The sequence below is a fragment of the Cetorhinus maximus genome, chromosome 7, assembly GCF_964194155.1.
Source record: "Cetorhinus maximus chromosome 7, sCetMax3.hap1.1, whole genome shotgun sequence".
In the NCBI taxonomy this organism is placed as follows: Eukaryota; Metazoa; Chordata; class Chondrichthyes; order Lamniformes; family Cetorhinidae; genus Cetorhinus; species Cetorhinus maximus.
The window spans coordinates 28,309,891-28,336,994 of record NC_135885.1 but is presented as its reverse complement, the minus strand read 5'-3'; the positions used below and the strand labels follow the sequence as shown (position 1 = coordinate 28,336,994).

At 42.0% G+C, this 27,104-nt stretch overlaps 1 protein-coding gene across 1 annotated transcript in view; it reads left to right on the top strand.

Moving 5' to 3' along the window:
• atp7b (ATPase copper transporting beta) overlaps positions 1–27,104 on the top strand; it is a 104,887-nt gene that overhangs the window by 32,434 nt on the left and 45,349 nt on the right. Inside the window, exons 3-10 of the mRNA XM_078545238.1 lie at positions 1,563–1,826; positions 9,432–9,595; positions 12,757–12,918; positions 15,323–15,399; positions 15,487–15,661; positions 18,522–18,755; positions 19,697–19,788; positions 26,404–26,531. Coding sequence (XP_078401364.1) covers positions 1,563–1,826; positions 9,432–9,595; positions 12,757–12,918; positions 15,323–15,399; positions 15,487–15,661; positions 18,522–18,755; positions 19,697–19,788; positions 26,404–26,531 — 1,296 coding nt within the window. The remainder of the gene's footprint in view (positions 1–1,562; positions 1,827–9,431; positions 9,596–12,756; positions 12,919–15,322; positions 15,400–15,486; positions 15,662–18,521; positions 18,756–19,696; positions 19,789–26,403; positions 26,532–27,104) is intronic.

Sequence of the window (27,104 nt, the reverse complement as noted above, 5' to 3'; positions counted from 1 at the left end):
CAGACTTGGGCTGATGTATGGCATAAATGTCATTTACCACTTAAGTGCCAAGTAATCACCAAATTCAACATGAGAGAATCTAACCATCTCTCCTTGACATTCAACAGCACTATGACCACTGAATACCCTACCATCAACATCTTGGGGATTACCATTGACCAGAAACTTAACTGGATCAGCCACAGAAATACTGTAATAACGAGCAGGTCAGAGACTTGGACATTCTGTGGCGAGTAACTCATCTCCCTAACTTCCCAAAACCTGTCAACTTTCTGCAAGGCACAAGTCAGGAGTGTGATGGAACACTCCCCACTTGCTTGGATGAGTGCAGCTCTAACAACACGCGAAGCTCACCACCATCCCTCCTATGCTTATGGTCCTTTACACTCGGCCTGCTAATCATCACAGCTCCCCCAGCTACTGGCTCTCAGCACCCTCTCCCTGAGCTAACAGAACCATCTCAATCACATACTCCCCCACCACCCACCCTGCTCATAAATCCTTCTCCCCTCACAGACCCATCACCCCATTCCTAGAACCACCCACCCTAGTCATCCACTAGAAGGGGGAAGATAATGAAGCCTTCCAAAAGAGACCTCCCATAGACACTCACTAGTTGGATACTCCTATGAGGGGAGATACTGAGCTTTTCAAGGCTAACCCAGTTGGTTGGAGTAGGCCTGACATCTGGGCATTCCAGTTAATTGGGCCCCTCACTGGCCTATGGAAAGGGCCAAATGCTCATCCTAGGCAGCTACTCTGGATGCCTGATAAAAGACCTGATTTAATATTGGGCCAGACGTTCTTCAGGGGTCCTTGGGCTGCAGGATATTGCTCCCTGAAAGTAGACCTTGTTACACCCAAGCGGGGTGGTGAAATAGCTTTTGTAAAGAGCTCTGATCTGTTACAGGATAAATAATGAACTTATGCAAGTTTATAAACCGACTACCGATCTGGTAAGTGGAACAGGCAGTCCTCAGCTGGTTTCTGGCTGGAAGGAGTCTTTGAGAGGACTTATGGGAGGGAAAGATGAAGTTCAGAATAAGGGTGTGGAGAATTTTCCTTGTGAAGCCTGGAGTCATGCTCCCTCTTCTTGATCCGATAAAGGAAAGTTTTTCAGTTACCTTGAGGGCCTCTTCATCCTTCCTACTGGCAATGAACCTGTTCCAGACTCGTGGAAACCATGGTGGTCTCCCCACTCAGGTGCTGGTTAAAATACAGTGGAGTCCTATTGTCCTAGGATCCTGATTAGAAATTATGGGTAAGACTCCTGCATGAGCCCGACAGGCATCCATTGGGTCCTCTACCAAAACTAGTGCTGTCAAAATCAGAGATTAGCAGTAATGGAGTGGAAAATGGGATTGCACACTTTTATGCTAAACCACTTTGCCCCTGCCTAGAAAGCAGGGATAAATTCTCTTTAAGATTAATTTACCAAAATTCTGTGGCATTTTCTTGTTCCTGAAAATTCATATAAATTGTTTCTTGTCATAAAAGATTTTGAGAGAAAGCAAGATACGGACTGTCTTTGATCTTCGGCATTTATTTCCCTCGGAATATAGATGTTGGTAGCATGTCTACTTCAGTCATTTCAAATGAGCCCTCGAGGCATTCCACACATACCAAAGAAGAAGTACTTGCTGTAAGGAAGAAAAAAGTATTCCCTTCTAGTGATCATATCGTTGAGTTTCTACCTCCCAAGTCCAACCCAGATGACCAAAATAATGAAGCACCAGCCACAACAGCAAAGTGTTTCCTACAGGTTACTGGTATGACTTGTGCCTCTTGTGTTGCCAATATTGAAAATAATCTTCAAAAAGAAGAAGGTGAGTAATGTTTTTATGCTGCACTTGTATTTTGTGATTCATACCGTCAATCTAAATAGTTATGGAAACTTTTTTCTTGCAGCTGAAGAAGAAACTAATGTGTTAGGTTTAAAACATATCTACCTCAGAATTTATGTTACACCTGTCACATTGTACTTGCCATGGGGGTACATTTGGCAAATTGGCTGTACTGTCACTTCTAATCAGAAATTCATGACTCAAACTCCACTCCAGGATACAATTACATAATCTTGTGTAATACTTAAGCATGGTGCTGACAGAATGCTACATTGTCAGGTGTGCTGTCTTTTGGCTGAGATGTTAAATTGAGGCTTGGTAAATTAGGTGTACACACAATATCCTATGAGACTATTGCGAAAAGAGCAACTACATTCTCCAAGCATCCTTATTAACAATTATTCCAAAAAGAATATCACCAAACAGGTTATCTGGTCCTATATTTGATTGATGTTTGCTGGATTTTGGACAATTTAGCTTCAGTATTTATCTGCAAAGCAACATTATCTTGTAAATGTTATTTTGTAGTCAGTTGGTGAAGGAACAGAGCTTGCCATTCACTGTGCTGAAAGCTGCTCACAAAGTTCTCTCAGGTTTCGGAGCAGAAACTTTCTGTATTATGGCATGACACTCTCTATAGAGAATCTGTGATGCTTATGAGCAGAGCAAGAAATAGCAAGACACTTCAACCAAATAAGATTGAAGAATCCTCATCGAGCCAGGCAGAGTCTAAACTAGGAAATATATTAGATTTAAATCATTTTGTAGAACAGGGGTTCCTAACCTTACCTCCCTCCCGATGGGGTTGCGAGCAGCCCCTCCTCCAAGCAGCAATGGCAAGTGTGGAGAGGAGACTGCCCAGTCTGGAGGCACTGATGGGACAATTCCGCCAAATGCCACGGGCCGGATGGTGAGCCCAAGGTGCCCTTTAACTTCAGAAATAACTTTTAGTGGCAAGTACTGAGCAGGCCTGGGATGTTTGTGCACCGACTTGACACAGATAGAGGGCAGCAGAGACTGTGTCCAGAATGCGGGAAAACCAGGAGGTCGTGCAGCTGAGCCGGGAAGGTGAGTGACTTCAAACTTTTCCATGTTCCCGCTCATGTCTGCCTGTTGTACAGGCTGTTAACCCTAGGATAGAGACTCTGCTTTGTAGATACTGGGGCAGGGGAAGAGGGACTGGTGTATGTTTGTGTGCCTGTGTCCATGTGTGTGTGTTTCTTTGGGGTAGAAGAGATTGGGAAGGTGGATTGCTAAGTAAGCGAGCAGGAAGAGGGTTGTTGGGAAGAGGGACTTGTTTGTTTGTGTGTGAGGGAGGTTGGGAAGAGGGGCTGCTGAGCCTGTGTATGTAGGGGAAGACCATAAGACATAGGAGCAGAAATTAGGCCTTTCGGCCCATCGAGTCTGCTCCGCCATTCAATCATGGCTGATAAGTTTCTCAACCCCATTCTCCCGCTTTCTCTCCGTAACCTTTGATCCCCTTACCAATCAAGAACTTATCTATCTCGGTCTTAAATACACTCAATGACCTGGCCTCCACAGATTCACCACTTTCTGGCTAAAGAAGTTTCTCCACATCTCTGTTCTAAAAGCTCTTCCCTTTACTCTGAGGCTGTGCCCTCGGGTCCTAGTCTCTCCTAATGGAAACATCTTCCCCACGTCCACTCTATCCAGTCCTTTCAGTATTCTGTAAGTTTCAATCAGATCCCCCCTCATCCTTCTAAACTCCATCGAGTGTGGACCCAGAGTCCTCAAACGTTCCTCATATGTTAAGCCTTTTATTCCTGGGATCATTCTCGTGAACCTCCTCTGGACCCTCTCCAGGGCCAGAAAATCCTTCCTGACATACGGGGCCCAAAATTGCTCACAATATTCTAAATGTGGTCTGACCAGAGCCTTATAAAGCCTCAGCAGCACATCCCTGCTTTTATATTCTAGTCCTCTCGAAATAAATGCCAACATTGCATTTGCCTTCCTAACTACCGCGTCACCCTGCAAGTTAACCTTAAGAGAATCCTGGACTAGGACTCCCAAGTCCCTTTGCATTCCAGATTTCTGAATTCTCTCCCCATTTAGAAAATAGTCTATGCCTCTATTCTTCCTACCAAAGTGCATGACCTCACACTTCCCCATGTTGTATTCCATCTGCCCTTCTTTGCCCATTCTCCTAACCTGTCCAAATCCTTCTGCAGCCTCCCCGCCTCCTCAATACTACCTGTCCCTCCACCTATCTTTGTATCATCTGCAAACTTAGCCAGCTTGCCCTCAGTTCCTTCATCTAGATCATTAATGTATAAAGTGAAAAGCTGTGGTTCCAACACTGACCCCTGCGGAACTCCACTAGTCACCGGCCGCCATCCTTAGGAGGACCCCTTTATCCCCACTCTCTGCCTCCTGCCAGACAGCCAATCTTCTATCCATGCTAGTACCTTGCCTCTAACACCATGGACTCTTGTCTTACTGAGCAGCCTCCTGTGCGGCACCTTGTCAAAGGCCTTCTGAAAGTCCAAGTAGATAACATCCATTGGCTCTCCTTTGTCTAACCTACTCATTACCTCCTCAAAGAATTCTAACAGATTTGTCATGCATGAGCTCCCCTTGATGAAACCATGCTGAGTTTGCCCTATTTTGCCATGCACTTCCAAGTATTCTGAAATCTCATCCTTAATAATGGACTCGAAAATCTTACCAACGACCGAGGTCAGACTAATCGGCCTGTAATTTCCCATCTTTTGCATCACTTCCTTCTTAAACAGGGGGGTTACATTAGTGATTTTCCAGTCCTCTGGGACCCTCCCTGACTCCAGTGATTCCTGAAAGATCACCACTATCTCTTCAGCTATCACCTTCAGAACTCTGGGGTGTAATCCATCTGGCCCAGGTGATTTATCCTTTTAGTTTTCCTAGCACCTTCTCCTTGGTAATGGCCACCATACTCACCTCTGCCCCCCGACTCTCTTGAACTTTGGGGATGTCACTTGTGTCTTCCACTGTGAAGACTGACGCAAAGTACCTATTCACTTCCTCCGCCATTTCTTTATTCCGCACCACTACTTCTCCAGCGTCATTTTCCAGCAGCCCAATGTCCACTTTTGCCTCTCTCTTACCCTTTATATATCTAAAATAATTCTTGCAATCTTCTTTTATATTACTGGCTAGTTTACCCTCATATTTAATCTTCTCCCTCCTTATTTCTTTTTTCTGTTGGTCTTTGTAGGCTTCCCAACCCCTGGTTTCCCACTGCTCTTTGTCACATTGTATGCTTTCTCTTTATCTTTTATGTTGTCCCTGACTTCCCTTATCAGCCATGGTTGCCTCGTCCTCCCTTTAGTATGCTTCTTCTTCCTAGGGATGAATTTTTGCTGTGTCTCCCAAATTACTCCCAGAAACTCCTGCCATTGCTGTTCCACTGTCTTTCCTGCTAGGCTCATCTCCCAGTCAATTCTGGCCAGTTCCTCCCTCATGCCTCTGTAGTTGCCTTTATTCAACTGTAATACCGTTACATCTGATTCCAGCTTTTTCCTCTCAAATTGCATGGTATATTCTATCATATTATGGTCACTTCCTCCTAAGGGTTCCTTCACCTTAATCTCCCTTATCAAATCTGCCTTATCAAATCTGCCTCATTACACATCACTAAATCTAGAATTGCCTGTTCCCTAGTGGGCTCCACCACAAGCTGCTCCAAAAAGCCATCTCGTAGACATTCCACAAATTCCTTTTCTTGGGATCCACTACCAGCCTGATTTTCACAGTCTACCTGCATATTGAAATTCCCCGTGATTACTGTAACCTTGCCTTTCTTACACGCCTTTTCTATCTCCTGGTGTATCCTGTGCCACACATCCTGACTACTGTTCGGAGGCCTGTACATGACTCCCATTATGGTTTTTTTACCTTTGCGGTTCCACAACTCTACCCACACAGATTCTACATCATCTGACCCTACATCATTTCTTGCTATCGATTTAATTTCATTTCTTACTAACAAAGCAACCCCACCCCCTCTGCCAACCTGCCTATCTTTTCGATAGGATGTATATCCTTGGATATTTAGCTCCCAGTCCTGATCCCCTTGCAGCCATGTCTCCGTAATGCCCACCACATCATACCTGCCAATTTCAATCTGCGCCACAAGCTCATTTACCTTATTTCGTATACTGCGTGCATTCAGATCCAACACCTTCAGTCCTGTATTTCCCGTCCCCTATCTCATTGTCGTCCCTTTATCTGATGTGCTTGAAGTTAGATTCCTAGCCCTTTCCAAACACTCTGTCCTATTTTGTGTTCTGGAGACTTTAATAGCCTCTCCTGGGCTCTTCTTTCAGTTTTTTCATAATTTTCCATGAAGTTGAATCCACCCCCCCACACGCTAACCTGCTGCTTTGTTTCCCATTAGTCATACATCTTGGACTTTTACCCTTCTCTCCCCCACCCCCCCCCCCCCCACCCCCCCACACGCTAACCTGCTGCTTTGTTTCCCATTAGTCATACATCTTGGACTTTTACCCTTCTCTCCCCCACCCCCCCCCCCCCCCCCCCCACTTTCTAGTTTAAAGTCCTGTTGACCACCCTATTTACCCTTTTCGCTAGAACATTGGTCCCAGATCGGTTCAGGTGGAGACCGTCCCAACGGTACAGATCCCTCCTGTTCCAATACTGATGCCAGTGCCCCACGAAATGGAACCCCTCTTTCCCGCACCACTCCTTTAGTCACGTGTTTACTTCCCTTATTCTCGCGTCCCACATGGCTCGGGTAGTAATCCGGAGATTATAACCCTTGAGGACCTGTTCTTTAATTTAGTTCCTAGTTCCTGATAATCCCCAAACAGATCCTCTTTCCTAGTCTTATCTATGTTATTTGTCCCGACGTGGACCACAAAAACTGGATCCTCCCCCTCCCTCTCCAATATCCTTTCAAGCTGGTCAGAGATGTCCCTCACCCTGGCACCGGGCAGGCAACATACCATGCGGGACTCTCGATCCTCCTTACAAAGGATGCTATCAATTCCCCTAATTATAGAATCCCCTACAACTATCACTTGTCTTTTTGCTCCCCCCTCTTGAATGGCCTCCTGTGCCACGGTGCCGTGGTCAGCTGGCTCATCCTCCCTACAGCCCTCTTCCTCATCCACACAGGGAGCAAGTACCTCGTACCTGTTGGACAAGATCAAGAGCTGAGGCTCCTCTGTTCCTGAACACAGGATCCCTCTACCTGCCTCACTTGCAGTCACACCCTGCTGTCCCTGACCACTGACCGGACTTGAGGTACTTAATCTACCGGGTGTGACCGCCTCCTGATACAAAGCGTCCAGGTAACTCTCCCCCTCCCGGATGTGCCGCAGCTCAGACTCCAGCTCATCAATTCTGAGCCGGAGTTCCTCCAGCAACCAACACTTGCTGCAGATGTGGTCACTGCGGCTCACAATGGGATCTGCCAGCTCCCACTTCATACAGCTACAGTACATCACCTGCCCAGCCATCTCTACTTAGATAATTAATTAATTAGCTTTGCAGTTTTTTTTCAAATTTGGTGCAGATTTCCTACCAACCAATCAGGTCACAGCTTTCCTGTGATGTCACTTTTTTCAGTTTTGGCTTCAGTTACTCTGTGCCCCGCGGTCACCGCTCCGGTGCTCCTCCCTCCGAGTCTGCTCCCTAGAGACAAGGCCGCGAATCCCCGAGGTAAACTAGATTTATACTCACCGCTCCGGTGCTCCTCCCTCTGAGTCTGCTCCCAGGATTTACTCACCAATCAGCTGCTTTTACTTCAAAATCCACTTTCAGAAGGCAGGTCTGGTGCACTCCTAAAGGCATTGCCTCTTCCTCTCTTTTTTAGGTTTGAGGAGGAGGGAGGGATGGAAACACTACAGCAATGTAACGTTCTTTGACAGTGGGTCCTCCTCAATTCCCTCCTGAGTCGCGGTGGCTGCGATGACTTCTCCCAGAATGCTTCAGTCACTTCTCACCAGCACCCTCTGTTGGAAGGGTTGGGAAGATTGTGTGTGTGTGGTGGGCGGAGAAGGGTGATTATAATTGTGCGTTTGGAGGGGAGGGGGGCTTCACTGAGTCTTCTGTCTCCAGGGAATATGGAGAGCTGGCTGAAAGTTGTGTGAGTACATAAAGTAACATTTTACCAAGTACTTTATATAAATATAAAAATGTGTTTTTAACGTATTGTTAAATTTTCGTCTGTAATATGCAAATTTTAATTATGCATTGAATGTTACTATGCTGCTTTATTGTTGGTTTGTTTTTGCTGGTGTCTGGGGTCTCGTTAATTTTCAAATGTTAAAATGGCACCACATTGGAAACTAGCTTGGAAAGCACTGCTATAGAAACTAGAATAAAGATTGGGAAAGAGAGCAGGCAATTATCTCATTGTTAAAAATTCATTTACTCCTGAATGCACCGGCCCTAACTTTCTCTGGTGTCTTCAGTGGAGAACCAGTGGAAAAGAACCCTAAATTCACACCATTGCATCTCTTTTAATTATCAATTTATCTAGGAGGACTGTTACAGTGCACTTTGTGGAAGATTGGGTATTTCTGACAGCAACATTTTGAATTTCTGCATTTTAATTTGTGTGTGTGGGTGGCAGAACTTTGTGTCTAAATTATTCCACAATATTGGTTAGTGTTGATAGCCCCTTCCCCCAGTTATTATTATGAATGCAAAATCCAGGTTAATGAATACATTTTAAAAGAAAAAGCAGTTTGTTGGCTGTAAAATGTGAAAGGCAATGCCTTTGACAGGTAAGTCTGTAAAACCAACTGGAAGGAGAAGCAGCTGGTACAAGCTTCCTTTTTATCTCCATTGGGGATCTCTGGACCTTGTGTGTCACCTCCTGGGCCTTCACTGACTCTATATAGAAATCCTGGTTGGAATGATGGGGTACGAGGCTCTATTACACTCATTTCTTGATATTCTCCATTGCACTTCTGCCCAATTTCGGGTGGGATTGCAGAGGAAGATTCCCCACCCCACCGGCCCCTCCACTTCAGATTTTCTTGAATGCTGAAAAAATTTCCTTCCCCAGCTTCTCCTTCTCATTTAGTGAAATTTGGGCTTAAGTTTTCTGCACCCTCTCCATCTCTGGAGGATCGCAGGGACCTAGTGCAGTGCAAGGAAGAACACACAGCCTGTAGAAAAGATTTTTCCATTTGCTACACCATAAAATTCTTGTAGCCTCAATCACTGATCTGTCAGTTTAGTGTTAATATATCCTGCAGGCCTCTTCTTGATCTGAACCTGTACACACCCATCCAATGAAGACAGTGGGAATAAAAATCAGGTGCGATGTAAAGCAGGCTGCTGATTTGCTGTCATCTGTTTTACCGTATTGCACTAAGTCAAGATCCACCTCATTCAACTATTGTGAGCAAACTTCTAGCCCAGTAATCATGAACTGGATTCGAATCTAAATCTTAACAATGAAAGGACTTTATTTCACACACTTTTTACATAAGTCATGTGTTGCTGTCATGAATATAAACAACTTTCCAGACTGTTTTTTGGTTTGTTTTATTTTCCAACTATATTTCTATAAATTGCAAAATAATGTTTCAAATGTATCTAATCTTTTAGGTATATATTCAGTTCTGGTAGCACTAATGGCAGGTAAGGCAGAAGTCAAATATAATCCAGACATCATCCAGCCCACTGACATTGCTGAATTGATCAAAGATTTGGGCTTTGGATCTACTGTTATAGAAGATGATGTTTCTTCAGCTGGAAAGTTGGAGCTTATTGTAAGTATATTTCATGTTATGCGATGTGACTAATGTTACTGAGTTCAGGAATTATTTTAAATTATTCTGAGCAGTGGTAGCAGCCTTCTGTCTGGTAAAACGATGGCTTGTGCCACTGTGGTCGACTGTCTGTTAAATGTTGCCTGGTGTGGCTCAGGAGCCCCACTCTGGCATGGAAGCCTCTGCTGTATTTGCTGCAATAGAAGACGATGGGCTGAAAAGATACACAATTCACTGGCATCTGTTTTCTCTGGGCCCTCTTCTTCGGCAGCTGAGCTTTTTGTATCCGCATGCTTCTTCCAATGCCTTTCCAAACAGTAGGCCTCCAGAAATCGCCGCTGTTGGTGACTGTCTCCCAGTTGTCAATGTCCACCATCTTACCTCGCCTGAAGGTGCCTTTGTAGCAGAAGTATGGATGCCCAGAAGATTGTGATCCAGTGGCTAGTTCACCGTAAAAAAAAGTATTCGAGTATGTGACCATCATCCATCTGGCTCTGAAGAAGAGTCATATGGATTCGAAATGTTAACTCTGTCTTTCTTTCCACAGATGCTGTCAGACCATCTGAGTTTTTCCAGCATTTTTTGTTTTTAATCCATCTGATGAACGTGGCTGAGCCAGTGCAGATGTCATTGGCTTGGCTGATGGAATTAGCATGCTCCAGAGTAAGTTGGTGAGGATATGTCTAGGACAGTGAAGATGAAAACTGTTCAGCTTTTTCTTCTGCCTAGCATAAAGGAGCACACTGAGGATGCAGACTTGGTAGACTCACTTTTTGGTGCTCTCAGTCAGGTTGCTGTTGTTCCACACTCTTATTCAGCATGGACATAACAGCTTCAGCTTTTGCAATTTGTGTGTTGATTTCAGCATCAAGTAACAGATTGCTGGTGATTGTGGAGCATAGATATGTGAAGCCACCAACAGCCTCCAGCATCACATTCTCAAAGCTGATAGATGGCAGTATGGCAACATCCGGGCCATGACATTTATCTTCCTGATGCTGATGGTCAAATCAAACTCTTTACAATCGTGACCAGAGTCTGTCCATTTGCTGCTGAAGGTGTTCCTCAGTATGAAATGCTAATACGGCATTGTCAGTGTAGAGTAACTCTCTGATGAGGAGTTGGCACACCTTTGCCTTGAATCTCAGGCGAGCATGGCTAAATAGCTTTCTGTCAGTTCTGGTATCTAAGTGTGTGCCTTTAGTAGATGACCTGAAGGCATATGACAGCAGCATAGAGGAGAATCTACCAAAGCTTTGGTACCGGAACATAACCTTGTTTGACCCCGCTGCTGGGGTTCCGATGTTGCTCCATCATAGCTGATCTTGCCTGTCATGTCGTCGTGGAAGGAGGATATCACATTGAGCAGCTCCAGTGGGCAGCCCGTTTTCTTCAGTTTAAATGGACCGCATCTGCTTACATGGTCGAATGCCTGGGCGAGATCGATGAAGGCGCTGTATAGTGGTCTCCTTCATTCCGGCATTTCTCTTGCAGCTGCCGGACTGAGAAGATCATGTCAGTTGTACATCTTCTAACTCTGAAACCACACTGAAATTTAGGGTAGATGCATTCAGCCAGGACCTGCAGTCTTACAAAGGCAACACAGGTGTAAATGCTTTTCCCACATTATTCAGCAAGGAGATACCTCAATAGTTGCAATCGCCCTGGTTGCCCTTGTTATTGTACAGGGTCATAACCTTTGTGTCATGCATATCTTGGGGCACTGCTCCCTCCCCCCCCCAGCAGTGAAAGAGAAGTTTGTGCAGATGCTGCAGGAGTTTGTTTCCCACGCTTGAGGAGTTCAAGCGGTATAGCATCAGCACCTTACATTTATCCATGGCAAGTGAGTATCCTGAACAACGGCGATTCTCTTTGTGGTGAAATACCACAATGAAATTTTTAGTTTGCTTTTTGGGCTTAAAACCAATGCTGCAATTACTGATCTTAGTGGATAGGCACAGGATTTTATTGCCTTGTACTATTGAATGGCTTTAATAAATAAGGCAAATGGAATTTTGGCACTTATTGCTAAAGGAATAGAGTATAAAAATAGGGAAGTGTTGTTGCAACTGTACAAGGCATTGGTGAGACCGCACCTGGAGTACTGTGCACAGTTTTGGTCCCCTTACTTGAGGAAGGATGTAGTTGCATTGGAGGCGATTCAGAGGAGGTTCACTAGATTGATTCCAGAGATGCAGGGCTTATTTTATGAGGAGAGATTGAGCAGTTTAGGCCTATACATGCTAGAGTTTAGAACGATGAGGGGAGATCTAATTGAGGTATATAGGATGCTAAAGGGGATAGACAAAGTAGACGTGGAGCGGATGTTTCCCCTTGTGGGGCATTCTAGAATGAGAGGCCATTGTTTTAGGCTAAGGGGTGGTAGATTTAAATCAGAGATGAGGAATTACTTTTCTCAAAGGGTCGTGAATCTGTGGAATTCACTACGTCGGAGTGCAGTGGATGCCGGGATGCTGAATAAATTTAAGGAGGAGATAGACAGATTTTTAATTAGTAACGGGTTGAAAGGTTATGGGGAGAGGGCGGGAAATTGGAGGTGAGACTGAAATGAGATCAGCCATGATCGTATTGAATTGCAGGGCAGGCTCGAGGGGCTGAATTGCCTACTCCTGCTCCTAGTTCTTATGTTGTTTATTACAGAAACATTTTTGATGCTTAACAGTTGAGAATGGTAACCCTGTTATGAAACAAAATGTTTTAGTAAGAAGTCATTTATAATTCATATTACTGCACCTTTGTAATTTGTTTTAATAGATCAGTTGAAGTGACTTACAGTATGCTTGAGTAATTCTTTTGAGGGAGATGCGAGAGAGCTCAAACTGTGTATAAAATTTACAAACATTACAATCTACAAAGATTAACATTAATGGGATTTGTTGGCCCAGATTAACTCCAAATAATGGGAAGAAACATTGCGTGTGGTGTCTGAATGAGGTCACAACAGTGTTGCCTCCATTTGTATAGATTTTGTTTTAAGTTGCGAGTTAGTGGGTGATTGTGCTGAGATTCTTTCCAGCTCTTGGCCGATTATCTTAATGATTTGGTTCCCTTACTTCAGTGCTGAATATGTAATTAACAATGTTAGTATTGTCTTATACGAAGATGTTCCTTTTTCTTGCAACATAATTTTGTTTCTTTAGATTACAGGAATGACTTGTGCCTCTTGCGTTCATAATATTGAATCAAAGTTAATGAGAGTTAATGGCATCTTGTACGTATCAGTAGCCCTTGCCACCAGCAAAGCACACATTAAATTTGATCCAGAATTACTGGGCCCACGTGATGTCATCAGAATGATTGAGGTAAGTTGAAAAAGCGAAACACAGCAAATGCTGGAAATCTGAAATAAAAACTGAAAATACTCCTCCTATTAACCATAGAACCACAGAGAGAGAAACAGTGACCTTTCATCAGATTTGAAAAAAGACAGGGTTAGGTTTTACCCAAGTATAGGTGAAGATGAGGTGGAACAAGCAAATGGAAAGCCCTGATAGGATGGAAGACAGGAGAGATTAAATGACAAGGGTAGATGGTGTAAGATATGGCCAATCCTGAATGGCTGAAAGTAATCGCATGATTTTTTAATGTTTTTTTAAATTAAAGCTTTAATGATTTTTGTTGATTGTCTTTCTGAATCTGTAAAGCACGTTTGTTTAATTTTGTCTGGACTAATAGAATAAAATGGGAATGCACTGAGCTGCAATGAAGCCATAATTAGAACAGCCTCTACCCTCATCCCTCCCTTTCTTTACACATTAAAGTCCCACCTCCCTCACCTTCTTCACCCCTCCTCAACCTCTGTGGTCAATGTATCATCTTTGCTTTCCACAATCTACAAAGTGATCCTAGTGCCGAATGCACCAACCTCTCTTCAGTTTCTGGAGGCATCTCTTCCCACTTGCCCACTCCCAGGGTCTCTCTCTTTACTCTTCTATCGACACCACTTTCAGCTGGCTTTCCTTTGACACCCTTTGTTAATAACTTTAGTGTCAGCCATGACGCAGTTAGTAGTACTCGTGCCACTGAGTCATAAGATTTTGAGTTCAAATGCCACTCTGGAGGTTTGACAAAACCTGATCTAATGCCACTGAGAGAATGTTGCACTGTCAGAGGTGCCATCTTTGAATTAAATGTCAGACTGGCACCCTGTCTGCTCTCTCAGTTGGATGTGAAAGATACCAGCATACCGTGGAGTTCTGCTGGTGTCCTGACTAATATCTATCCCTCAGCCAACATCACTAAAACAGATTATCTAGTCACTATCACGTTGCTGTTTGTGGAACAACGCTAATTGGCTGTTCTGTTTCCTACAACATTACACTTCAAAAGTGCTTAATTGATTGTAAAATGTCAGGTGTCCTGCGGTAGTGAAAGGCACTATATAAATGTAAGTCTTACCTTTCATTAACTGCAGCAGATGCACTTTCTCCCACACCATTTTCTTTTTTTTATTCATTCGTGGGATGTGGGCTTTGCTGGCTGGACCAGTATTTATTGCCCATCCCTAGTTGCCCTTGAGAAGGTGGTGAGCTGCCTTCTTGAACCGCTGCAGTCCATGTGGTGTAGGTACACCCACAGTACTGTTAGGAAGGGAATTCCAGGATTTTAACCCAGCGACAGTGAAGAAATAGCGATATATTTCCAGGTCAGGATGGCGAGTGACTCGGAGGGGAACTTCCAGGTGGTGGTGTTCCCATCTATCTGCTGCCCTTGTCCTTCTAGATGGCAGTAGTTGTGGGTTTGGAAGGTGCTGTCAAAGGAGCCTTGGTGAATTCCTGCAGTGCGTCTTGTAGATCTAAGTGCAAATATTCCTTCCATGTGAGGTAACAATTTAGTACCTTGTATTTCATTGCACATGCTGTGTTCTGTACACTGGGGTGAGCAAAGACATTAAGTAATCACTTTGCCAAAGACACCTGTTCTCATCACAAGTTCTCTCTGTATTTTAGTGTTTCAATTCTCCCTCCATTCACACACTTATTTATTTCCTGTTTGCTTTCTTTCTCTGCAAACCCCTCTTCTCTCCAATTATTTGTCATCCTTTTCTGTAACAACTTATTTGAAATGATCCGTTTTTCCTTTGTTGCTCATCTCATTTTTAGCCACTTCAGGATTCATCTCCTTTCTGATATCTTTCTCTTTGGTAAATACATTTCCTTAAGTTCCTATCAAATACCTCTGCCATTTTTGCAGATATTTTACAGATCGAAAATCTTCTCCTCTCAGGATTCACCCCATTTTTTTATAGCAGTTCTCTCTTTGCTAATATACTTAATATACTTGCACAAAATTTTACTCTTGCTTTAGATATTTCTTTTTCGTCTTTTCCCACATATCCTTCTTCGCTTTCCTCATTCCATTCAACCTCATGTTTTCTCATTCTCTCCTAGATTTTTTTCATTATTATTAGTAATGCATCCCTGCCTAAATTTTACTTGCTTTCTCACCTCTTTGTTCATTTTTAACATCCTACAACCACAAGTAGTTTCTTTTCTATTGGAGTGTCCTTTATTCTTTGTGAGGAATTACAAAGACAAATTAATATCTTACAACACTAGGATATATAAATGAAACCCTGTACAATTACTGTTCATAGGTTGAAACTAATTTATTCTCTTGTGGAAGATATGTAATAATAATCCTTTTCACTCCTCTGCCATGATTGCACTTCACTTTTTTATTAACTAAGTTTAATTTCCATTATAGGAGCTTGGCTATCGTGCTTCTTTAGTCAAAAGAGATACAACAATACATAATCTGGACCATGAAGAGGAAATAAAACAGTAAGCCTATCAATGATTTAAATAGAAATAGGAAACATTGGTTTATTATGAAAAATAATCATGTTTATGTTTTTGCCTCTGTGTTAGGTGGAAGAGATCCTTCTTGTTCAGCCTCATTTTTGGCATCCCTGTCTTTGGACTAATGATATACATGATAGTGCTGGATAACAAACAGAGTGGCCCCATGCCTCCTGAACAAAACATTATTCCAGGTTTATCAATTCTTAATCTGGCATTCTTTGTTTTATGTACTCCTGTTCAGGTGAGTGCACAACAAAAAAGCTTTATTTAAAATGCAAAAATAATATCAAATAATTCTGCTGTAGTAATGGTGCACAGTATAGTTAAGTTGAATTTAAATTAAGATGTCGAGCGTCATTATTAACGTTATAGTGTCAGCTGGGTTCAAGTCCCATTCCACGTCTTGAGCAAATAAATCAAGGCTGACACTCTAGTGTGGTACTGAGGTAGTGCTGCACTGTCTGAGGTGCCAACTTTCGAATGAGATGTTAAATCGAGGCCCCATCTGCCTGCTTGGGTGGATGTAAAAGATTCCGTAGCACTATTTTGAAGAAGAGCAGGGGACGTTTTCTCTGATGTCCTGGACAGTATTTATTCCCTAAACCAATGTCCTAAAAACAGATTATCTGGTCATTATCATATTGCTTTTTGTGGGAGTTTGTTTTGCGCACATTGGCTGCCATATTTTCTACATTATCACTGTGACTACACTTAAAGTGCTTCATTGACTGTAAAGTGCTTTAAGACTTCTGGTAGTGGTGAAAGCGCCATATAAATGCAATTTTTAAAATTATTGTAGTGTAGGCCAGGGACAACTCCGTTGTTCAAAATAAATCTTTTAAACTAGATTAATAGCAAAATATCCCCCCTTTTGTAAATTTAATTTAATCCCTATGGCTCCCCTAGTTGAACTGTAGTAAAAGAGCACAAGTTGACTTGGGGTGTGGGATGTTCATAGCTTCTTTTTCATTTATATGTATTTTGTTCAGATGCCATTGCTGAGAATGGGCATCACAATCACAAATTAACATCTTATCACAGCAGGATGTAATAGAGCAATTGGAAATAACAGGTCATGTACAGTTACACCTGTTGTCCATCTCATTAATGTAAACTCTTTAAGAAGGTGTATCATCTCATCTCATTTTATCTTATATTGATGAAAGAAGATAAATCTTTGCAAAATTTCTGTTGAGCTCCAAGGCTCAAAGATATTAGCTTAATATTACAGATTGCATTATTCAGCTGTGACCAACAGCACTCTACAAATGACTTTTCCTGTGCTGTTGGGATCAGAGAACTTATGTGTTTTATAAATCATTTGTGCTTAATGTTAAAGCATCCAAATTTGTTCTTGACCAAATATCATTCAGGACTGCTTCTTAAACATGTTTATCAGCAGACTGTTAAGTACTCCTCGGAAGGAGTCTAGTCAAAATGCTGACTGCCAGTGTACTCCTATAATTTTGTTGTGCGCGGTTAGTTTTTTCAATGCATGGGCCCTTTCGGTGTTTTAGTGCGACTGCATACACATGCTATTTATCAAGGGGCGAGGCCTGTGCAGTACCTTCTGGTCTGCTGTTTGGCCGTGCACTTGAGTAGCTTGACCGGAACATTGGTGACTATTTTTATCCTATCGCCAGAATTATATTTAAATTAAATAATATGCTTGTATTGTATTGGATAAAATGTTGTGCTTTACTAGGAAAATATTATCTGTGGAGCGCAACTTGCATTTGATAAGCTGCTATGTTGGCGACTATGACAAATGTTATGGCATATAGAATTAAGGTGAATGGCAGGACATGGATTGAGAGATGAAATGAAACAAAAGGAAGTTTCTCAGACTTGGAAGATGTGATGAACTGACTCTTTTATTTGTAATTGATCTGGACTTAGGAATTGACGAATAATATTAAATTTGTAAATTGCAGCAAATTGTTGGGTGTGGTAGATCCTTACAAGGATTGTGCAGGAAAATATGGACTGAAAGATGGCAGATAGAGTTCAACGTAAGAAAATAATGGAGAAATGAAGTACACATTAAATGATCTTTGCAGATGACAGCGCTCCAGTACTTATAAATGTCAATATGGTGTCTTGCCATTGTGTCCGAGTGCCCGAAAACCGCCGCCCTCAGCAGGTTCTCTTCTCACAGCTCTCCATCAGCCAATGCTCAAATGGCAGCCAAAGGAAAAGGTATAAGGATACACTCAAGGTCACCCTAAAGCATGGAGGCATTAACACCACTGACTGGGAGGAGAATGCTGCCGATTGCTCGGCTTGGCACCACCTGGTCCATCAAGGCGCAAGCCACTTGGAGGCTTAGCGACCCAACAGCAAGGCAAAATGGCGGCAGCAGAGGAAGGAGAAGGAAGCCAACCTGGGGCTGTGAGCGGAAGAACATGTGATCCAGAATTGGGCTCCTTAGTTATCACCAAGCCTGATAGACATCATCCTCGATTCCGAGGGACCGCTGACGACAACAAATATTTCCTGAACCTAGAGAAAACAAGAAAATGGCCTATTTTCTGTAGTTCGTATAAAACAAATTTTGACATGAAATCTAAATCATAGTATACTTAAGTTCAGTGGCATGAAAATTTACACTTTTCCAGTGATTAACAAATCCAAGCTTGTACATCATCATGGCTAGTAAAGTTTTTGATTTACTTAGTGATCGTAACGCTCTATGTGAGACTGAGCCCTGCTCTGTCACTGGTCCAAAGAACCTGATGTGGAGGTCAGTAGTCCTGAATTGCTTGGTTTCCATTTTCTTGGTGATAAATTAATTACGCTCATATTGGGTCCTTTTACTTATTCAATTCTCCAACTAAATAGTGCTTTAAAAAGATGTAATTATAGCAAAAAAAAATCTACTTGGCTTGAAGCTCTGAGTGCTTGAGGGAATTTTTTTATATATGGAAAGGTAAATTGTGCAGCAGAAAATCATAATATTTCAGTACAAATTGAATCTCTGACAAGTGATGCATGAAAATAAAATGCTGTAGAAAGTTGGTTATTCACGTTACAGTACTTGTATATACTTTATTGCATCTATTAATTGAAGTAGAGCCACTAATTAACATGTATTTTTTAAGTTTATCGGAGGTTGGTACTTTTACGTTCAAGCCTACAAATCTCTTAAGCACAAAACTGCCAATATGGATGTGCTCATTGTTCTGGCTACCACCATTGCGTATTTGTATTCCTGTATGATACTTATTGTGGCTATTGCTGAAAAGGCAGAACAAAGTCCAATGACGTTCTTCGATACTCCACCGATGCTGTTTGTCTTTATTGCCTTGGGAAGATGGCTGGAACATGTAGCAAAGGTAATAATTCACCTACATAGTTAATCGGGTAAAGTTATTTTCTATAGTAAAATGTTCCAGAATTTTTGCTGAACATTTAATGCTTAGAGTGAATCTTCTCTTTTATTACCTGTTCACAAATTATAGTTTCCAATTTTCCCCTCTACTGAAGGAGTTCATACTTGCAAAATATATTGTTTTATTGTTGCTGGTAGTTTTGGTCTTTAGGAAGCCAAAATAAATGTGATCTAAACAGTAAGCATTAGTAAGATACTGGACTGTGGAAGCCATCAAAGGTAGAATGCTCTCATTTTCTGTTCACACGTCTGCACTCTCCAGCATGCGTTACCACATAATAGTGAATGTGAACATTGATTTTTCCTCTCCCTACTATAAAGGCATGACCAGTTATAGCACCCCAAATGCTGACTTAACTTGGATCAGTTAATGCATCACTGACAGTTGGAGAAGCTGGGATATTCTGGACTCTCTGGCTACTACAGGCTACTACTAGCCTTTACCCACTAGAGCGTATGCTAATTGCCAGTGTTTCACGCTGCTGGACATCACTTTGAGAATCCAGTGCTTGCTGGGACAAATTAGTGCAATGGTGCTTCCTGTAGGCCCTATCACCTTCTCGTTCTTCTACTTTGTGTATTGCCAGCATTCTTTGGCTGTATTGTAGCCTCTGTACACATGAGCTGGGAACACTCGTAAGACAGGAATTCCATCTCCAGTGCAGAGAGGGCAGTGATCTGGAGATTGTCAAGCGCTTTAGATGCTAGACTGAAGTAGGCTTGAAGTGGAAGGAAAGAAAGTGGGGCAAGAATATATCAGGAAAGTAAAGGAAGGGGGAGAATACAAAGAATAGGGCAAGGGAATAGATATTGCAACGGGACAGGGATTTGTTTTAATGGTAAAATCATCGTTCCTAATTGTTTTTGCAATGCTTTTTATTGTAGAGTAAGACTTCAGAAGCACTGGCTAAGCTGTTATCCCTTCAGGCTACAGAGGCTACTGTCTTAAAACTAGGACCAGGCAACTCAATATTGGGGTAAATTGAATTGAACCTATTGTCATGAGCTCCAGTAAACCTGTTGAATGAAATTTAGATAAATGCAACAACTTAGTATGTTTATATTCTTAGTTTAATTTTGTTTTGTTGTTTTACACTTTTATTCATCTCTCATGGCTTTTGAAAGCCACAATTGAATCTGTCTCCTCCACAATCTCAGGTACTGCATTCCAGATCCTAACTACTTGCTGCATAAAAAAGCTTGTCCTCATGTCGCTTTTAGCCCTTTTGCCAATCACCTTAAGTTGATGTTCTCTGGTTCTTGACCCTTCTGCCAATGGGTACAGTTTCTTGCTCTCTCTCTCTCGCTCTTTCATCTTGCTCTCTCTCGTATCACTTGCATCTTGCTTGCTCTCTCCTATCGCTCTTTCATCTTGCACTCTCATTCTCTCGCTCGCTCTTGTTTGGATTCGCTCTCTCACTCGCACTCGTTCTCTCGTGCACTGGCACCCGCCTCTCCCCCTCTGTCTAGACTCCTCATGATTTGGCACTTCTCTATCACGTTTATTCTCAATTTTCTCTGAAGGGAATTACCCTAGCTTCTCCAATTCATCTAAGTAACTGAAGTCCCTCATCCTTGGATCCCATTTTCTTAAATCTTTTCTGCGCACTGTTCCAGTTGAGGGTGCACCAGTGTTTTATAAAGGTTCATCATAACCTCCTTGCTTTCGTATTCAATGCCTTGATTTATAAAGCCCAGATCCCACATGCCTTTTTGACCACTTCCTAAACCTGCCCTGTCATCTTCAATGATTTATGCATATATACACCTGGGTCCCTGCACCACCTCTAGAATTGCACCCTTTGTTTTACATTGCCTTTCTCTTTATTTCTAACAAAATCTACAACTTCACACTTCTCTGCATTAAATTTTACCTGCCACGTGTATGTTCTTTCCATAAATCTGCCTATGTCGTCAGTCTATCACTATGATCCTCATAGTTCACAATACTTCCAAATTTTCTGTCATCTGCAAATTTCGAAGTTGTGCCCTGGATAGCCAAATCTGTTATTATATATCAAGAAAAACATTGGGCCTAATACCAACCCCTGGGCAACCCCACTATATACCTTTCACCAGTTTAAAAACAACTGTTCACCACTACCCTCTGTATCCTGTCACTCAGCCAGCATCATATCCATGCTAACAATGGGCTTTAACCTGCTGATATGCCTCTTATGCGGCACTTTATCAAACGCCTTTGGGAAGTCCATGCACATCACATCAACCATATTTACCTTCATCATGAAAGCACTCCTGATGGCCTCAGCTTTCTAGTTTGCCAGTAATGATTTGGGTGGGATGACCAGGGATGACGCTACAAATATGGACTTGCCAAAATCTCGTTCGGTTTGTTTAGTCTGTTTGAAAACATGGCAATTATGTGGACTCCTAAGTTTTTAAAAGCCATATTAATTTCCTATTTGAAATTCCACTGTTAATTTTGAATGGTCTTTTGTGAAACATGAAAGGTGATCTTCATAGTGCCTGACAAACTTAAAATGTACCCAAAGCATATTTAGCTGAAACCAGTCATACAAAAGCAGTTATGAGAGTTAGGAATGGGAGAAGAACATTTGAAATAAAGAGGCCCACATATTTTTTTAACCTACTATAGATACCCAAGGCTATGTAGATCCAGCAAATAACTTCTGAATAAAACATGATCACAAGTTTGAAATGTATGAATGTTTTACGTATGGCCTTTTATTTTGGCAAGTGTCATTAAGGGGACAGTTGCCATCAATTATTTCAGGACTGGTTCCATTAAATAGACTATATAGCAGGCAGTTCATGATGTCTTCCACGATATGTACAGAAAGTTAGAGGAAGACTTTTAACAAAAAAATGGTATAACATGTACCGAAATTCAAATGGCTCCACACAGCACAAATCTTCCTACCTAAAATAAAAATTCTTTAATTTCAAAAAAGCTATTAAAATATGATTGGAGACTGGAGTTCCAAAGAAAAGAATACTTTTGAGAAATATTGAAAAAGGTGAGAAACTATTTTGAAACAACATTTAGGTAAATTAATTTGAATTGAGTATTTCTCTTTTCACCCATCAGGCTTCTCCAATGGTCTTTCCTTCCTTCTCCCTATCCTAAAGGAGACTCCTTGCAGAGCACATTTCCATGGACAATTCAAGCTACTTACTTGTTATTATCAATCATGAGCTCAGATAGTGTGCATTGTCAGGCCATTCTACTGAAGGGGGCAACACAATTATAACTCTCATTTGATATCCTGCGCCTACCTGATGCAGTTAATTTTGATTGCAAAGAATTCAGGGTTTTGGTGAAATCTGATGCATCAGGAACAATAACATAAACAGCATGCATCTCTTGTTCATCTGAGTACTATTCATAAAGCAAAACTAGCGCAACTGCACAAAACGGCGACAGTATAAGATGTTATGTCGTACGGAACAGAGATTCATGTAGTCCATCCACTTTTCACATAAACCCAAAAGGCAAGAATGAAATGATGCATGCCATGCTGAGAAGATACCTGACATTTCTGGGCATCATTTCCTTTTAGCTTATCCTTCTTGTACACTTATGCAAATTTCATCTTTCAACATAATTAACTTTTCACCCATTACAGTAAAAACCATTTAATTAGAACACCTCAGTGGAAGCTCACTCTCCTTATTAACTTACCTTACTCCCTGACAGCTTTATTAGTGCTCCAGTTGATTAGGTAATGAAACTGAATGTTTTATCATGAATCAACTGCTCATATTCATAATGTACATCATGTCTGTGTTGCAGCTTCAAGTGGCAGTCATATCTTTTCTGTTTAAACCTGCATTTACACAGAGGATATGGGGAAAATATGCTTTTTTTTCATTCTAAAATGTGGGTGCACTGGCAATGCCAGCATTTATTGCCCATCCATAATTGCCCTTGAGAAGATGGTGGTAAGCTGCCTTGCTAAACAGCTGCAGTTCATGTGGTGAAGGTGCATATTTGGAAGGGAGTTCCAGATTTTTGACCAAGCCACAGTGAAGGAACAACGATATATTTCCAAGTTGGGATAGTCAGCTGTGGCTCAGTGGCTCTGAAGGCAAAGGTTCAAGTTCCCCTCCTGGACTTGAGCACAAAATCAAGTAAGACACTCAGTGCAGTACTGAAGGAATGTTGCACTGTTTAAGGTGTCCTCTTTCAGATGATGCCCCCCTCAGGCAGACGTAAAACATTCCATGCCACTATTTCAAAGAAGAGCAGGGTAGTAATCCTTGGTGCCCTGGCCAATCTTTATCCCTCAATCAACATCACAGAAAACAGGTTGAGGTCATTATTGCTTGCTGTGCGCACATTCACTGTAGTATTTCCTACAATAGTGACTGTATTTCAAAGATACTTTGTTGGCTGTAAAGTGCCTGTGGTTGTCAAAGGTGCTTTATAAATGCAAGTTTTTTTCTTTATACCAAGTGTAAGCACTATTGCACTAATACAAGTTTCTGAAGCTTATCACAGATGTTGTCCTCATTGCCACTTCATGTATGCTGAATTGTAAATTGTTTGTGCTATAGAAATACGCTCACTGTTTCTTCATTCATTCCATACAGATAGTAGAATAACTATCAATCTGAGCTTGATTTGAATCTAAATGCCCAAGACAATGTGTGAATTTAGTACACTCTTTGGTTTTTAGCACAAGTCTCACACTCTTTGAGGCCACATTGTTTGTGCTGATCTGCCTTGATTGAGTTTGTGTTGTACTGTTTTGAAATCTTCGGACCAGTGAGAACAATTGACTTGTTTATGATAAGTGGCTGGCTTTAATGTGTGATTTCAGCATGTATTTGATTGTTAGCCAAATCATTGGTTGATGTACCACTCTTGTGAAGCTGGAAAATAATGCATTGCACTTTACTAGAACAGCAAATTTACCTAGAATTTACAGCAGAGTGTTATGATCTCCAGCTGAGGTTGCCCCTGGACAAGGCTGAACCCAGAGTGGAACCCAGCTTGATAGATCCTAACTTTTAATTTGTTTGTTTAGATACGTGGAGAGGGGCTACTGAACAGTCACAGAAGTCAGCTGATGAACTTTTAACAAAAGAATAAAACATTTATTGAACAAGAAAAGACGAACCATACCACAATACTCCTTCACCCACAACTATACCTTTACAAATATATACAGATTTTTAAGGATACCACAAGTTACAAAAGCTATTTTATACTCTAATGTCCACAGTAAGTATACAGCACATGTACCAATAGGCACCCTGTGGTCAGACAGACGAAACTCTGAAACCAGATGACAGTTGCCACCTCAAGCAAATGCTATGGATCTCTCCACAACTCCCCCAGACACTTGTCACACTGAGCCAACTGGTCTCACTGCACTCCGTCCTTCACAAGAGGATTTCCAATCTCCACTCTCCAAGACCTTGCCTCGGAATCGTCTCCCAAACCAACACTTTCTCTCAGACGCCTCCCACATGGGTTCACCTCCAGGGTTTTGAACTCTCCTTCTGACACTCCTCTTGCTTGGTGACTACATGCATTCCAGCTGTCTTCCACACACTCTGTCTCACTGACTCAGCCATCAACTGCTTCACATGCCCATAGCAAAGAGTTACAGACCTTCAGTCGTCACTTTGGACCTTCTTGCCTCTTGTAAGCTATTCTCGCTTTAAATCCGCTTCCTGAAGCTTTTGTCTCTTTAAATCTGAAGCTTGGAGCCTTTCCCTCTGCCCCTCACTCTTAACTTCATTAACAAGACATTTTCCAGGTTCCTGCCCGTCCTTGGACCTGAAGGTCTCCTTTGGACTTCCCCCTGTTCCACTCCCCTGGATTTTGGAGTCTTTTCTTTAGCTTGGGGCTGGCTATCTGCCCCCTTTGCTCCAGTTGCTCCTGGCAGCAACTTTCAAAAACCAACTGAACTCCACAGCTTCCAAATCAAAAACTGCTGTTTCTCGTGTGTGTGTCAGTTGGAGAGACCTGCCTTGCTGGCCCCCTGTTGCTAGTTAACAGCACTTTTTCTACTCTTGTGTTTGTTTAACTTCTTAAGTCGTAAACTCTCATTAGAAATGCAAGCACCTTTTTAAAGTGAAACTAAAATTCAATTTGACCTTTCTTAGCACGCAGATACAGAAATACAACTAAAACTAAAACTTTGAAGCTAAAACTCATTTATAACACCCATAAATACCAATATAATTTACTTAAACTATCTCTATTTTGTAACAAGAGGAACAGGCTTCTCGGCCCAACTGATCTACTTACCCCATTGACTTCAATGGAGAATAAAATTGGGCGTGGTGTGAAGTGTGCATTTGACCCGAACCTGCCTTGTTCCTGCTGGTTAGATTAAAAGCAGAGCTTCTATCTTATTTCTCCCCATATCGTGCACCAGTGTCACTGTATCCAACTTCGAGTAGGTGTATAACCTATGATGATTCTGCCTCTGGTTTGCTCTTGCGTCTGGGGTCAAATGTCTTGCTGTTACTTTATATCATAGGCCAAGATTTTTCAGTCGGCGTACGGGCACACGTGCCGACGTCATCGTGCTGTCTCGCGATGTTTCGTTCAGCGGGTGCGAAGCCAGAATCAGCTGCGTGCCCGCCAATAATTGAAAGGTCTATTAAGGCCATTAATTGGGTAATTAATTTCAGGTTTACGGTTGGAGGGCAGGCTAAAAGGCCAAGCGGTCTTTATGTTTTAGGAAATCTCATCCACGAGCGGGATGAGGTTTCCTAAAGCTTTTATGAATGATCTAAAAAGCTTTTCAGAAAAATTAAAACATGTCCCATCTCATGTGACATGTTTCAATAAATTTTTATTATATTTATTTATGTTTTCCAGCAACTCTGCCTCAGGGAGATTGAAGCGCGTGCGAAAGAACACTGGCTCCAACCCTCCCTCCTCCGCCCACCCACACAGGTAGCGCTGAGTGCTACTGCTTGCGCCTTATGCTGAGTGGGCCTTAATTGGCCTGCCCACGTAAAATGGCTGCGCGGAGCTGATCTCAGGCAGCTCTGTGACCTCCTGCCGAGCCTGCTCGACACGGGAAAAATTCTGGCCATAAAGTCAGTATAGCAAACATTGGAGGCTGATAGTATATGGGATTCTGATTTTTAAAAAAAATTCTTTCACAGCATGTGGGCATCGCTGGCTAGGCCAACATTTATTGCCCTTGAGAAGGTGGTGGTGAGCCTCCTCCTTGAACCACTGCAGTCCTTGTGGCGTAGGTACACCCACAGTGCTGTTATGTGCTACCAAGCTCTGTTGCATTGAACAAGAAACAAGCCAAGAAGTAGTTCAGTAAAAGATCTTCAAAGTTTTTTTTCATTAACCTGTTTTCAATGTATTCTCACATGATTTAATAAATCTTAGTTGTTGGAATCTAGGAAGCATTTCTGATACCTTGTGACTTCTAAAACCAGCAGGAGACTTCCTCTAATGATGGGTTACATTGTACATCTGTTCCATCTGCACAAGGTCTCTACATTGCTGACAATTTTTAATGGGTGTGGAGGATGGTGGTATTTATAACAGAAAATGCAGCTTTCTGAAAATCTTTCAATCTGAAGTACACAAATATAAATATTGTCTATGATTTTGATTGTTTCAGTGAGGAGCAGATAGCTGTGGATCTCGTCCAAAGGGGTGACATTATTAAGGTGGTCCCTGGTGGCAAGTTCCCTGTGGACGGAAAAGTAATAGAAGGCTGTTCTATGGCAGATGAATCTCTCATTACAGGTATGTGTTGATTCTTCGTTTAAAGTATACCAGGCTTAATATGCCTCTTCTAATGTGTTCCTTTTAAAGATGCCAAATCATTATCATATTTGCCCCGGATGCATTACGCACTAAAAAGCCTACGGGGTATCCAAGATGAGGTCTTGAGCTGCAATACTGGTTTAGCCTACCTTTAGCACAAGACACCAGCTTGGGAAAGGTGTTGTTGTGCATGTTAGGATTGGCTGCCTGGAAGATCAGTAAGAATCTGATTGACAATTAAAATGCCTGCCGATTCTCATTGAAGAGGTTGCATGATATTTTGGTGGCTTATGCTTCAGTTAACCTCTCATAACAACAACCACCTGAATAGGAATGAAGAGGTCATTACTGAGGATTTGAAGCATTACTTAAACATATGCTTAGCTTTCACTATTCCCTTGTTGCTGGGGACTTGAAGAGGATTTCTGAGACACATCATGGGACTTTCTGGGACACCTTGTTAAGACTCCACGAACACTTTTTATCAGCATTTATTCTAAGACCTTCACCTGAAGTGAGTGAGTTCTGTATTAGATTATCTCAATGGACACC